This window comes from Ostrinia nubilalis, chromosome 20 (assembly GCF_963855985.1).
Source record: "Ostrinia nubilalis chromosome 20, ilOstNubi1.1, whole genome shotgun sequence".
Lineage (NCBI taxonomy): Eukaryota > Metazoa > Arthropoda > Insecta > Lepidoptera > Crambidae > Ostrinia > Ostrinia nubilalis.
This window is the reverse complement of record NC_087107.1, coordinates 4122437-4138482: the sequence shown is the minus strand read 5'-3', so window position 1 is coordinate 4138482 and position 16046 is coordinate 4122437. Positions and strand designations below refer to the sequence as shown.

Genomic DNA, 16046 nt, shown 5'->3' with positions numbered 1-16046 from the left:
GTCAAACATGTAGATTTTTGGACGTCAATACCTAAAGAACCGTTTGAGGGATATTTGTGAAATTTGAAACTGATGTATATCTTGCAAGTCTCAACACATGAACCAAATTTGAAGTGTTAATGCACAGTACTTTTTGAGTGATGAGGAGTCAAAAGTGGCTCCAATTGATTCGTCTAAATGTACGCACGGTGCAGTCCCCTCCCTGGAACTAGGCTTAACATGCTCCCGCATGTCTAGAATGATTGCTCAATGTTTATTTAGTCGATTTTCTCCTGATGGGAACATGTTAGACATAAATAAAATTTCCAATATTACAGACTTTCTAGAGCAAATGCCGCGAAAACTATACAATTTATTGAAAAACTTGACTATCTCACCTGTAGCAAATTGAATATGCTTTTTTTGGTTCAAAGTAGTCATGTCACTAGGACGCATAGTTTCCGAGGATTAAGCGAAAAACCGAAAAGTGGCACCTTTAAACCCCCCTCTCCCCGCCGGCTCAAGGGCTAAGGGCGGGGACTTTTGCTATGTTCACCTCCTAACTAGTCTAAATAAAGTCCTGAAGTCAGAAATTGTGTTCTACAGTTTTCCATCTATAATGCTTTATTGACTGGACTATCTGTCGTATCACGCATGCTTTGTTAAGAGGGAATGAAGCCAATTTATAAATTCGTCCGCGACACGAACGTCATTAATTATGTTGCTGGCTGGGTGGCTGAGAAAAACTTTACTCCACTCATTTCTGTATCACTACCATCGTCCGCTGTCCTTGTTGCTCCTTCGACTATCTCTGCGAATTCTTTTCCAGCTTTTAATCTTATGGATTCAGCAGTTGCCGTTTCAATTTCAACTTCATCTTTAGTATCATTAAGTTCTTTATCCGTTGCTTCGGTTTGTGTTTTAAGACTATCAGAGTCTGGTGATCCAAAGAGTTGTCCCGCTCCATCGTTCCTCTGGGCAACCTCCCCGGCGTTAATGGTGTTATCTGTACCCCGAACGCAGCACCTCTCAGTATATCCGTTTATCTTGTCCCCTCTCTTGGCGGTTACCCGCGTTTTTGTTTTTTATTCATTTGCTAATTTCGAAAATGAGAAGGCGCTCGCGATCACATCTACGGTGATCGTAGATTTAGGCGCAGCATTAATAAAATTAACGAATGCTTTTTAAATTAATTGAGAGCGTCGTACTGGGAAGGCGTTATCATGTATCAGATAGTTCGATAGCTTCCAGGTATTTGCTCCTTTAACGTCCCCTGGAGATTCTACGGAGTAAATCTTTGGTGTATCGGGATCATCACATGAGTAAATATTTTTAAAGGAAACCTTTATTTTATTTTGCTTAACAATAATTTGAATTGTTACTAAGGACGGGTATTTTAACACTAATTGAATTGCTATGTCCTTTTAGTATGAATTTACTTATTGATAAAAATATTCGTACAATGTGGATTGCAACAACTGAAGCCACACCGTCATAGTTCAGACTTTACGAGCAATCGTAAATTGCTCTAGGTACTCCTAAAGTCATAAGGTCGACTAAACTTTACATAAAAATTTCGCCGTGACAAACAAAAAAAACAGAAATCATTGTCCTGCCGCTTTACCAACAAAGCTCATTAGTTGTCTTTGCCAATAAAACCTTACCCAATTGTCTTAATTAAATACCTTTACTAATGATACTCTACCACTCCTTAACAATACCCATTTCGACATGTTATCTTCCATGTTAGCTTCCCCAGCGGGATATTTTTACTTTTCACAGCGTTCCGTCGCTGAACTTTGCTAGCATTTGCTTCAAAAGGGCACCAGACACAAACATCGATGCTGGGAGCGATTAGTTTAGTTAACATTTTATTGAATTAATCACCCAACTGAATGCTGGATGAAAGGTGCAATACTTGTATTGGAATCGGATTGGAAATTGAAAAAAATACAAGCTTTGGTTTTACTTTGAAATGAGCGGAGCGTGACGTCACATGTCGCGCGCAAGATTCGTGTTGTTTTGACTTGACATAGTTAGTGACGTCACGTGATTTTAAAACTATTATTACGAGTAGAAAGTTTGCCGCTTTCTGCGCAGGCTTCGGTATTTTAGAGATCTGCCCTGGTCTGTGCAGGCTTTTAAAGATTTTAAAGGAGAAAATAATTATCTCAAATGTCATTCATAATATTATCTTTACTATACATAGTTTCTCTTCTAAGCTGATAGTTGTTCTATGGTGTAATAGTCGATGTGGGGTGTAACAATGTTACAAATATCAACCCGCACACTCGACAGCACAATCCTGGGATTCCCAGGATTGTTTACATTACGTTACCACACTCATATAAATATGGTATTTCATAAAGCAGGGTTGCCATTAGATTTACACATGTGTAGAAGATGAATACGATAAAATAATAAAATTGAAATGTACATCGGAGCTCTTAGTTTTTCTTCGGTTTTGACAAAAAATTGCCACTAATGCTTTGATGTCTTTTTTTAGTAATGTAATGATTAGTTTTTGTAAGGATTTTACTTGCTACTTAGGCTCTTTGTGTAGTAAGAAGGAAAAGAGATCTCCGTTTTTTCAGGTCTCACAGTAAAGCCCTTTTTGATATAAAAGCTATCGTACTTACATTTTTAAAATAGCGATCACGATTGAAAGAAGATGAAAACCCCCTTTTTCCAGGTGGACTGAAAACACTATTTCTTTCTCAAATCGTTAAATCCTCATTGTGTAAACAGAAAGTCACAATTCTTCAACTGCGATTGGCTTAAGTAATCATTTCTGTAACCTTACACAGGTAATTTAGATAAATTAAGATTTTAAACTTTAGCGTCGCATTAGCATTGCTCTCAATTTTATGTCTCATCATCAAAACTCTCTTTAACATACAATTGTTAGCGAATTCATTTCCTCGTACATACAAGCCCTACCCGCTAGGTGTGTGGCAGAAATTAAAAGTTCTCTGGTTACCCTACGGAGCGTTCGCCCGGGGCAGAGGCGGGGCGGCTCCGCTCGGCCACCCCGGCGCAACGCCCCACGCGGCCCTAGACCGCTTTATTGTCTGCCTTAATAACATACCTAATGTTTTTGCACTTGCATCGAATGTTGTCAGTGACAGCTTTGGAAATGTGAACTTTCACTTTTGTGATATTTTAATTTTAATTTATTTAGGTACTGTAGGGCGGGGCACATAGCTTGTAGAGACGATGGCCGTTGGGGCAGGAAAGTTCTCGAGTGGCGACCACGGGCTGGAAGACGTAGCGTGGGCAGGCCTCCTACTAGGTGGACCGACAATCTGGTAAAGGTCGCGGGAAGAGCCTGGATGCGGGCAGCCCAGGACCGTTCATTGTGGAAAACCTTGGGGGAGGCCTTTGTCCAGCAGTGGACGTCATTTGGCTGAAACGAAACGAAACGAATTTAGGTACCGTTCAAAGTCATCTCTCGAGCACCATGCTCGTATTTTTTCTCAAATTCAGGAAAGTGTGAATTCTAACCAACGGAAGGGAGCAGTGATTCAATTGGAAAGAGAGTTAGGCTCGCTTTATTGTCTGCCTTAATAACATACCTAATGTTTTTGCACTTGCATCGAATGTAGCCGGTGACAGCTTTGGAAATGTGAACTTTCACTTTTGTGATATTTTAATTTTAAATTATTTACATGGCGCTCGAAAGATGACTTTGAACAGTCTATCAGGCCAGGAATTCTCGAATTTTTTCTCAAATTCTGGAAAGTATGGATTTTAGGGAGTAGTGATTCAAGTTGAAAGAGAGTTAGGCTCGCTTGATCGTCTGCCTTAATAACATACCTAATGTTTTTGCACTTGCATCGAATGTTGCCAGTGACAGCTTTGGAAATGTGAACTTTCACTTTTGTGATATTTTAATTTTAAATAATTTAGGTACCGTTCAAAGTCATCTTTCGAGCAACATGCTCGTATTTTTTCCTCAAATTCAGGAAAGTGTGGATTCTAACCAACGGAAGAGAGCAGTGATTCAAGTGGAAAGAGAGTTAGGCTCGCTTGATCGTCTGCCTTAATAACATACCTAATGTTTTTGCACTTGCATCGAATGTTGCCAGTGACAGCTTTGGAAATGTGAACTTTCACTTTTGTGATATTTTAATTTTAAATTATTTAGGTACCGTTCAAAGTCATCTTTCGAGCAACATGCTCGTATTTTTTCTCAAATTCTGGAAAGTATGGATTCTAACCAACGGGATAGAGCAGTGATTCAAATGGAAAGAGAGTTAGGCTCGCTTTATTGTTTGCCTTAATAACATAACTAATGTTTATGCACTTGCATCGAATGTTGCCAGTGACAGCTTTGGAAATGTGAACTTTCACTTTTGTGATATTTTAATCTTAAATTATTTAGGTACCGTTCAAAGTCATCTTTCGAGCACCATGCTCGTATTTTTTCTCAAATTCAGGAAAGTGTGGATTCTAACCAACGGAAGGGTGCAGTGATTCAAGCGGAAAGAGAGTTAGGCTCGCTTGATCGTCTGCCTTCAGAGCATACCTAATGTTTTTGCACTTGCATCGAATGTTGCCAGTGACAGCTTTGTGGAAATGTGAACTTTCACTTTTATGATATTTTAATTTTAAATTATTTAAGTACCGTTCAAAGTCATCTTTCGAGCACCATGCTCGTATTTTTTCTAAAATTCAGGAAAGTGTGGATTCTAACCAATGGAAGGGAGCAGTGATTCAAGTGGAAAGAGAGTTAGGCTCGCTTGATCGTCTGCCTTCAGAGCATACCTAATGTTTTTGCACTTGCATCGAATGTTGCCAGTGACAGTTTTGTGGAAATGTGAACTTTCATTTTGTGATATTTTTTTAAATAATTTACATGGTGTTTGAAAGATGACTTTGAACAGTCTATCAGGCCAGGAATTCTTGTGTATTTTCTCAAATTCGGGAAAGTATGGATTCTAACCAACTGAAAGGGAGCAGTGATTCAAGTGAAATGAGAGTTAGGCTCGCTTGATCGTCTGCCTTCAGAGCATACCTAATGTTTTTGCACTTTCATCGAATGTTGCCAGTGACAGCTTTGTGGAAATGTGAACTTTCACTTTTATGATATTTTAATTTTAAATTATTTAAGTACCGTTCAAAGTCATCTTTCGAGCACCATGCTCGTATTTTTTCTAAAATTCAGGAAAGTATGGATTGTAACATTTGTAACCAACGGAAGGGAGCAGTGATTCAAGTGGAAAAAGAGTTGGGCTCGCTTGATCGTCTGCCTTAATAACATACCTAATGTTTTTGCACTTGCATCGAATGTTGCCACGTTGCCAGTGACAGCTTTGTGGAAATGTGAACTTTCACTTTTGAGATATTTTAATTTGAAATTATTTACATGATGCTCGAAAGATGACTGTGAACGGTCTATCAGGCCAGGAGTTCTTATATATTTTCTCAAATTCGGGAAAGTATGGATTCTAACCAACGGAATAGAGCAGTGATTCAAGTGGAAAGAGAGTTAGGCTCGCTTGATCGTCTGCCTTCACAGCATGCCTAATGTTTTTGCACTTGCATCGAATGTTGCCAGTGACAGTTTTGTGGAATTGTGAACATTCACTTTTGTGATATTTTAATTTAAGTTCATTCAAAATAGAAATGAAGTGACTAAAGAGTCTTATCAGGCCAAAAAGTCTAGCATTTACTTGTCAAGTTTGGGAATGTCAGTCGCTGAAATGTCACTTTATGATTCCAACCCACGAATGGGACCAGTGATTCAAATGTGAAAGTCATCATTAGATTATAATAGGTCCGTAGTCTAGTGGAAAGAGAGTGCGTCTGTCTTGATCAATCCCGTTGGATTTCTGGATGAGACAAAAAGTAATGTGATTTAAGGTGAGAAAATGTCCTAACATCGCAGGCTTCTAATCGGTGTGATATCAGAAAACTGATTCCAATTTATGGAGGGATAGCATTTTACAGCAAACTCGATAGAACAATATCGGACTATAATTTAAAATGCTGCTGTGTTTTCCACCATCGATCGTCAAAATGCTTACAAATAAACCATATTTAGCCACTTAAATGTCAATTTACTAGTGGGTTTATTGCAAGCCAGTTTGATGTGCTCCATGGCCTGAATTCGCCGTACAATGTAGCTAAAGGTCTGATAACTTAACGGACCTTATTCGATTAGATACTAATAGGTATCGTAACATTTACGAGATTAGGATAGGTATTTGCAGTGAAATGAACCAAAGCCATAGCTCCTGCCTCTCCATGACATTGATATAGTAGAGATGTGATCTATTTATATTTATTTATTTTAATTGGTTTATTATTTTCCTATCATATTATGTACTTAATACATGTATACCTTATGCCTATATTATATCTGAGAACAAGTAAACAAAGTTTATTTGTTTGGCAATAATCACTACCTTTATGTAGAGACTATCCCACTTCTCATCCCTTCACTACAGCCAGGATCTACAACCACAGTGAGGGTCTAGATCTAGACCCATCAGTAGGGCACGGCATCGCCACCGTAGTGCCATGTTACGGTGGCGGCGCCATGCCGTGTCGATGGGTCCAGGCCCTGAAGGCCTAGTTTTAAATAGAGATCCAACCAACCAATGCGTCATCCAGTATAGTTCGCTCTAGCCTCAGAACCAGTATTTCCACAATTAAATATCAATCAGAGCATCGTAAACAATGCCGCGTGCCCTCATAGTTATGAGGTCCAGAGTCCAGACCCTGAACGCCAAGTTTTCATATATCGAATCCAACTCTACAAACCTATGCGTCATCTAAGATAGTTCGCTCCAGCCTCAGAACCAGTATTGCCACAATTAAATATCAATCAGTCCATCGTAAACAATGCCGCGTGCCCTCATTAGGCTCATGTGATTTCACCTCTTTATCTCCGCTAATGCATCAATGACTTGTCCGGCGCGGTTAGTGACGCGCCGAGACGCTATTGTGATGTGTTTGGTTACATCGACAGGGCTAGTGGTGGGCAATGTCGATATCGATATGGGAATACCTACGTTTCGAAAATGTTCCTCGTGGATTCGCTACTCTGACAAGGATTAGCATCAATACAGCTGAATATCAATTTTACAACTGTAAATTATACGTCATGCTTTCATAAGGTTGATGTGATAATACCTCATCTAGGTAGATACTCAATATTTTCTGTGCCTTTTATTCATGTTTGGTTACGATTTAGTTTCAGTTGTTAACATTTATTTCCTTTCTTTTCCAAGTAATCCCAACTTGATAAATATCAGCTTGGAATAAATAGTAGATAGATATTATAGAGTAAGAGTAGGCGCACACCGTTGATTTTTAGTTGGCCGATAGTTGTGCCCGATTTTAATTTGTATGAAGAATCGGCCAAATCGAATCGGCGTAATGTGCGCACTCCCATACATGCCCATACTGATCAACTGCCCGACTAAACTATCGGCCGACGAAAAATCAACGGTGTGCGCCTACTCTAAGGGCACGTGTCACCAAACATCGATTACAACCCAAGTACGTTGTCCATCACTACTTATTGTCAGTGAATGGGATACTTATGGCACAAAGCCCTTGTTACGTAACATAATATCGTTGATAGTTACAAAATCTTTCGGACAGGACAGGGCCCTGAGCACGAATAACTTGCGATCGTATAGTAATCGTATCTACCGCCCGTAGCGTTTTTTTCGTACTAAATAAACGATTGCCATACTATAACGAGAACGGTATTTGTTCGTGCTCAGGGCACAAGGCTCTCCACACTCGTACGCATGCGACGAGGTATCCATATTCAAGTACTTTAATAAATAAACACTTTAACAGAATAACGTGTCAATTGAATAGGCATTATACCCACTTGAAATGCCGAAACTCAAAGACTGTTTGTTCATGAGCTTTTAAAAAGAAGAAACCTTCGATTGTCATTTGTGACGTTTCACATAACCGGCAATAGAAAACAGGGGACCCCCGACACTTGGTTGCAATATAGTGACGACAGAAGAGCTTAAAGCTTAGGAATTTTTAGATAGAATAGAAGAACCGTAGCTGTAATGGCTCAAAAACTACAAAATAATAATGAAAATGACAATAGACGGTTATTGTTAGTTATATTTTCTGAAAGTAAACAAATTTCAAAATTATTATCTACAACGAGGAAGCTCTTGGTCTGCATCTCACCAAAGTAATGAAGACCGAAAAGGTGGAAGCGAAATTCACCCAGAATCCTGAACTACAAAGAAACTGGCTATCTTACCTCCAACTGCCGGAATACAAGAATACTGATAACAGTTTTTTTTGCCGCAGATTCTATGTGCTTACTAACGTTGTGGGCCCTAAAAAGCCTCTTTACTTTAGTCAACTCAAGCCGCGTGGGTCTTAGTAATAATTCTTTATTTTCAGCAAGTTGGCCTTTATAGACAACTAGCTTTCCGCCCGCGGCTTCGCCCGCGTGGAATTTTGTCTGTCACAGAAAAACTTTATCGCGCGCGTCCCTGTTTCAAAAACCGGGATAAAAACTATCCTATGTTCTTTCCCGGGACTCAAACTATCTCTATGCCAAATTTCATCAAAATCGGTTGCGAGGTTTAAGCGGGAAAGCGTAACAGACAGACAGACAGACAGAGTTACTTTCGCATTTATAATATTAGTTGGGATTTCTACAAGTCCCGATATAATGAGTATACCGATTAGTCCCCAAAACTGCCGGCAAGCGCCCGCGCTGTCAATCAGCCGGCATTCCTGTGCCGTGACCCGCGCCTGGCCAGATGACTGACGCCGCGGATTATACGTGCTTACTACTGTACTGACGCGTATTGCTAGCTGTGTGCCCTAAAAGCAAACTAAGTTGAATATAAGCTTCAAGAGCACTTCTACTCGTCGCTATTATAATGAATACACCGATTAGTCCCCAAAACGCGAGCCTGCCCGACACGCGCCCGCGCTGTCAATCAGCCGGCATTCCTGTGCCGTGACCCGCGCCTGGCCAGATGACTGACGCCGCAGATTATATACTTACTTACTACTGACGCGTATTGTTAGCTATGTGTCCTAGAATTAAATATTTAAGGGCACTTTAAACACACTAGTCTGTGATTAATAGCACTTTGCAAAATTGAGATGATACTATTTAACTCATTGCATATGATACGCATTCATTATCACATGACTAATTCGCAGATTCTTTGTGCTTACCGCTATAAAATCATAATAGACCAACCCTCGTAGTTAGGTATACCATTGCTCTACATTGGTTAAAATTATCATAACCAGCACTACAATACAGAATTCGCTCTAAATGCACTAATTTCCTGCATAAAATAGAAAAAACATATCGCAGTGATAATTTAATCCATAGAAGTCCTCGATCAAAAGTTCAACAACCCAGCTTATTATATCGTACGATAGAATAATAGATTGTAATGGTCAATTCCGATAATGTCCAGGAGGACGTCTCGGTGTATCCCTAACGATGTTTGACCGACGGGCGATCGACCCCGAACAAAAACTCGTCTTACATCATAATGCGCGCGCGCCCAAAAATACGAGCCGAATGTCGACAGATGTTTTCATTCCCATGTGATAGTAACGAGATAGAGTACCTTTTTGTTATTCCGATAAATTTTTACAAGTCGAAAACGACATATAGCCTTTCATGTGGCCCGCTTTTTAATCTGTTGGATCTTATCTAGCAATAAGGACAGCGGACGTCAGTCACTGGCTGGTACTCGGCGCAAGCGCATCTCCGCGGGGGGCGGATTCGGCCGTTCCATTTTTAAAACGTATCGCGTGCCCGTTTGATATAAGACAGACTATATTAGCATAAAGTAACCTACTTGCAGTAATGAAGCTATTACGCGCGAGGTCGCCATGAGCTTTTATTTTAATGGACACTGGGACAGAATTGACATTTCAATTTATTGTTTCTTCATGTGTGTCACCATTTAAATAACGTATGTAATAAACTTGTATAGTTTAAACTCGTAAAGATTGTAGTAAATATAGAATTGATAGGCTATTTCATTGTCAATAAAATAACTCTATCAATGTTATGTTATTTACATCTCAAAAGTACTGGGCTATAAAAGCAATTCAGTTATAAATAGGCTTTAAAAGCGCCTTCACACGTCCCGTTTTCATACTCAAAATAAATGAAAAATATAAGTTTCAAAACCAGAAAGAGGTAGATCATTTTCGGTCCTTCAAGTGCTAATGTAAGCACAAACGGCGTGCACCCTACATGTAAAATGCAATGTGTCTAGGTGTAGGTGGCAAAATATGTAATGCGGTATCTTAATGCATCGCCAGTCACGTCGTGGGACCGTTCTTATGGTAGAACTCAGTGTTCAGCATCTTGTGTTTTTGTATGCTGTACCAAACATTGGCAGTTTGTATAAATTTTTGGGATGATTTTCATTGGGATGTAGGTAAAGGGTATAATTAATTTATATGACAACATTCGTGGTTTCCGTTTATTATACTTATCTGTAGTGACTTACAAGATGTCTTTAGTTCATCAAAGCTCAGATAGGTTTATAAAGAGCTTTTAATGTAAAAGATATGCCCTAAGAGCAAATTATCGAATCCGATCAGATTATGAGAGCAAAGATAAAATTATTTAACTTTTAAAAAGTAAGTAATCAACTGCGAAACGCTTTAACTTGCTAAACAAAAAAATTCACATTTTTCATAACAAGAGCTGTATTATTGAAACTTTCTTTCCCTCTTGAACTAAGAAAGAGTTGGAATTGAAAAGCTCTCCTTAACTTTTCTTGACTTTTGAACCGTGGTCATGTCTCCGAGGTAATTTCGTAATTTCATCAGTCGGAATTGTGTATTTATTAGGGTCAGCATCGAACCAGCGACCAGTACTTAGCGAATCTCGTGGCACAATGCCACGGCGTGTACATTGTGCTGACAGTCCTAAGCTCTACAAGCAAAATCACTAGACATCCTCACCACAAACCTACACGCAATTATACTCTCAATCCCAACGACATAAGACTCGTTTTTGTAGTATTAAATAGTATGTTTGTAAGAGGAATCGCTTAGCATTCGGACAAATGTAGTCGACAGTGGACAACCTGTTTCCCATCCCTTTGATTTCTAAACACGACAAGCTCAGATAATGTTTGCGGATTTAACATTAGAATTAATTTGTTAGCTTCGTGAATTCACGGAAGAACACGTCTATCCCAACAATCTTATGGCGTTGCAATAGATGCGATTTTTCAACATACACGTGCTGCGTTCTTTACAGAAAATGCAAATGTGAATAAGGAACTTTAATACAAAATATGGGTTACTAGTTTCAGCCCGAGGCCTCCCCTGACTAACGCCCGTATTCGCAAACATTACTATGAGGTCTCACAGTGCGTGTGGACGCACAGGGTTACACACGAACCAATCACAGAGATCTATTCAACGCTGTGCGTTAGATTTGCTGCTTCACTTAAGCAAGCATTGTTTGTGAATACGGGCGTTAAACTATTTTGCCAGCCAGTTCCTGATAGAGCTCAATTAATCACTGATTACCATATATTTGATTACATATCTTTGACACAATCTGAAGGCAACATTAGAACACGAAAAAATATAATTAGAATAAGGTCCACTGGCTCCCACCAATAAATATGGATAGAACTATAATTATAATCTTACGTTAATGTTCTACAATATTTATATGATTAAGATGTGATACGTTAAGTAAAGTATTAATATAGTGGCTCGCCTTATCTGAAGGATCATAAAGACTTAATGATAGTTATAACTTGTTATTTGCTAAGCTGTACAGACCACGGTTACAGCTGTGGCCTACAAAATATTAACAAGTTTTTCATTTCTAAGATACTGTGTAACTTGAATTGTCAAACTTACACTCCCAAGGCTGTGATATTTTAAAAAAAACAACACTCCCAACACCAAGATAAAATAAATGGAAAAAAATCAATATTGCGCCAATAATTTAATTAAATAAGTAACTAACTATTAGCTATCATAGGTCTAAAACCTGTGTAATTATTTAATCAAACAGTAAATAAATAAATTGCTGTAGCCTACCAAGTCTGCATTTGTATGTTAGTATGTACAATTGTACATAGTAATAATATACGATGTATTTACGTGCAATAAATAAATAAAGTATAAATAAAGTTCGGTATATATTATATGTAGAGCTTTTACTATGGTGGAATTTTATCTGATAATCTATTTAAATGGACACGTATGTAGTGATTTTGTAAATAAAGCCTTATTGTTATTACAGTAGTAGATCATAAACAAAATAATCCATAAGTGTGCCTCGGACTATTATTAGCACTGATATTTCTTCTGTACCATTAAGGGCCGATTTTTCAATCGTCGGATAACTTTTAACTGAAGAATAAGTTTGGCACATTGACAGTTTCAGTATGGGAAATATGTCAAAATGACAAGCTTATTCTTCAGTTAAAAGATATCTGACTATTGAAAAATCAGCCCTAAGAAAACCAAACAGTCCAGCCTTTATTGTGCCTTTTCACATACAAAGAAGCAATCCCATCCCAATTTGGCGTCAGGGCGATGTATGCCTTAACCTATTGCCTCCTATTGTTGCATTTACATTCTAGACGCTTACTTATCAATGGTTTTACAGCAGATCTAGACTTACTTTAAGGACCGGTTTCCACCAAGCGAAGAGGAGCGGAGCAGAGATGAGAGGAAATGTGCGGCGAAACTGGCAGGCTATTTTCACGAATGCGGAGCGGAGAATAGCGGAGACGAGAGGAGAGGTGCAGCGAAGCTGGCAGGCTATTTTACTAAAACGGAGCGGAGAATAGCAGAGAGGAGATGCGTGAGCTGTCAGCTGTCAGTCTATTGCTGTCTATGGAACACCACACCACTCCGCACAGTTCCGCTGTCAAATTCTATAGTAATTAATGACACCTGGTTAGCTACCACCATCTTACCTAAGTCTATCGCTATAACAACAATGTTAACAGCATTGTTGTGTTCCGGCAGTTAGAAGTAAGATAGCCAGTTCCTCCGTGGTTGAGGATTCCGGGTGAAGCTCGCTTCTACCTTCGGCCTGATCATCACTTATCATCAGGTGAGATACAGGCCAAGAGCTTCCTCGTTGTAGATAAAAAAAAACTAGTCACTTCCACCGAAGCGGAGCGTAGTGGAGATGTAGAAATAATGAATTCCGATTGGTTATTAAAAACACTTCTCTTCTCCGCTCCGCCCTGGTGGAATCGGGCCTAACTCTTCTGACAGTCTGGTTATTCTTAACATACTGACGGCTAATTGCTATTCAAAGTTTAATCGATTCTGGGTCTTGATGTCATTGTATTGCAAGTCGGTGCTAACTGAAATATACTTACAACATTGTTGCATTCATATTCTGCAAAATATAACCCAATTCGTATGACAGGTGTCAAAATCCATAATTTCTCTAGCTATCTCTTTCTAACGAGTAACTGCATTGTATTTTGGAATAGGTAACTTTAAACGCTGTTAACTTCAAGTAAGATACGTGCTACGTGCTGTCGACAGGTTTTTCATTCATGTTGCCTGTTACAAAAATTAAGATCAAATAGGTACGTCACCCCTCTTAGCCCATTATTTTTAACTCTATCCTAGGACTCGTCGTAATAATGTGTTTTGTTCGTTACTTTGATTGTCCTACGAAACTTTTTATTTCTGATTGGACCACTTAAGAAAACTCTAAGCATAGCACGCGTTATGGTCCTTTGGGTAACCTTGAGCCACCATATCAGGTCCATATTCATTAAGTGGTACATACATAATTATAAAATATGTTTATTAAGGTAGCTGGCGCTGGATGCAGGCCGCTACCAACCGTGCAATGTGGGAGTCATTGGCGGAGGCTTATGTTCAGCAGTGGACGTCCTGTGACTGAAATTATGATGATGTTTATTAATGTTTTATGGTAGAAAATTAATATCTTTTTTGTCACCAGGCGGTCGATTCTGCTCATTCTCGCCTTGCATAGAGCAAGTGCAGCGGACCTGCTCAGCGCTGCAAGACCACGGCTTCGAGGAGCTGACGACGATGGAAGTGCTGCAGACCGAGCTCAAGGTCACCAGGAGGACTGTTCCTGTGAGGGACTTGTCCTTCTTGAGACACAAGGTAAGTTATAGCTAGGTAATAAGATTATTAGCTAGCCATATTTTCTTCTCTAGGTTAGTTAGTATTGGTTAACTTTGAATTCATTATTACACAAAAAGTGACTGCCTAAGATGTGATCTGAACCCACACACTTATCATTTTTCTACAAAAATTTAAAGATACCTAAGATTATGATTGATGTATTGTGTGCAAAAAGTCATAAGAGAGCTTTCCGCATAATGATATATTATAAAAAATGTTTAATATTATTTTGTTAAAAACTTACCTATATGTTCTAAAATGTTCCCATTTATTTCTCATTCGAAAACTAAAATTACTGGCCATGGTAAAACCTTAAAATCTCAAGAAATGTATGAATCAAAAAATATGGTTCTCTGAAACCAACCTCCAATTTACTCGATGGAAATACAACGAGCCATTCCTAGAATTGAACACAAGTTCCCGCGAAATTGAAACAATTACGAAGTGCCAAGAAACGCACGTCACTCATGGTGGGTTCTTGAAAACGGCAATTCCGAAAGCAGCTGAGCTGAGATTGACGGCGAAGAATGCGAGCGGCACATAGACATATATGTACTAGACATGCTGTGGACAACATGTGTAGTACTGTTATAGCTTGAGCTAACCTAAGATGAGCGCTATTATATCGTTTTATCGAAGCATTTTATCGATATTAGACGATAAGCCCATACAATTGTCATCTAAAATTATCGATAAAATTATACTGTGGCGCGCATCCTTGGCCGGCTGAACTAAGATACCTACTGCTCACTAGGGTTGTGATTGTTATCATAACTTAATTTTAGTCGATTGTGAGCGAGAGCAAAGAGAAGATGTGACAGCAAATCCGCGAAGACTGTCGACAAACTAACACTTAATTTAACGTTTAATGAGCAAAACATAAAACGTTTATTGTTTACGAGTTTTTTTAAAACTCTTTAGTTTGTCTAGTTACTTAGAAATCTTTGGATCACTATAAACCCACTGTAGCACTGTTTCATTCCTACATTTTTGTCTGTGCTAAAACATTGCCCAGAGCGAATGCAATTCTCTGATTGTTTGAAAGTGCTAAACATTTTTCACACATCAAAGAAAAACACAGTGAGAAAACGCCATGACCCCAACAGTGCCTGACCTCTAACGATGGCTCACGTATGAAAATTGCATTTTCTTTAGCACTACGAAATTGCCGTAAACAACTCAACCGCTGATGGTCTCAATTCTGGTGCTCTTTGAATCTTAATATTCAACGTCTCGCTCCTACAAGTAAGCTAGTCTCTTTGGGGGAAAAGGACGGGGTGTTTTAAAGATAATGTGAGGCCAGGATTAAAGCCTGTATGACCTCGGCTATACCTCTTATTACTTAGTAAGTTATGGCCAGGCCCGCGGACGCGTCGCGGATCCATCAGAGCCTAACGAGTAGGTAATTGACAGGGAGCGGCGTCTAAACACACGCTGGGGTTATTGTAGAAGAAAATAATTACTAAACTAGCCCTTGCATTCTTAGATATAGATTAGATAAGTATTTTCACAACTAAAAAGTCTAATTACAAAAGTAAGATAGGTAATTGAGTTAGGCAATTGAAGTCTTTAAAACTGCTATGTATTGGTATACCTCAATAAATAAAATAAAATATTCGTTTAACTCTACCATAAGTTTAAATCTAAGTAAATAAATAAATAAAGTCTACCTCCAATTGATTTTATTTTGATATCGTTAAGTGCACCAATTTATTATGAAATAAAATAATTGAAAGCGTCTTACAAAGTAAGACTAATAAATTCCAGAAAAAGCTCACCGTTTTTACTCAATGAGACGATATTGCAGATTCCTCTGAAATTAAACTGCTGTGTTCTATACTGGTCCAGTGATTTTGATTTTAAAGAATCTTCCTCGATATTTTCTATCTAAATTTTTTTTTCAACCGACTTCAAAAAAAGGAGGA

At 38.8% G+C, this 16046-nt stretch overlaps 1 protein-coding gene across 1 annotated transcript in view; it reads left to right on the top strand.

The window, feature by feature from the left end:
* Positions 1 to 16046, top strand: part of LOC135081489 (tRNA (adenine(58)-N(1))-methyltransferase catalytic subunit TRMT61A) — a 95358-nt gene that overhangs the window by 37230 nt on the left and 42082 nt on the right. Inside the window, exon 5 of the mRNA XM_063976204.1 lies at positions 13931 to 14100. Within this exon, the coding sequence (XP_063832274.1) occupies positions 13931 to 14100 (170 nt within the window). The remainder of the gene's footprint in view (positions 1 to 13930; positions 14101 to 16046) is intronic.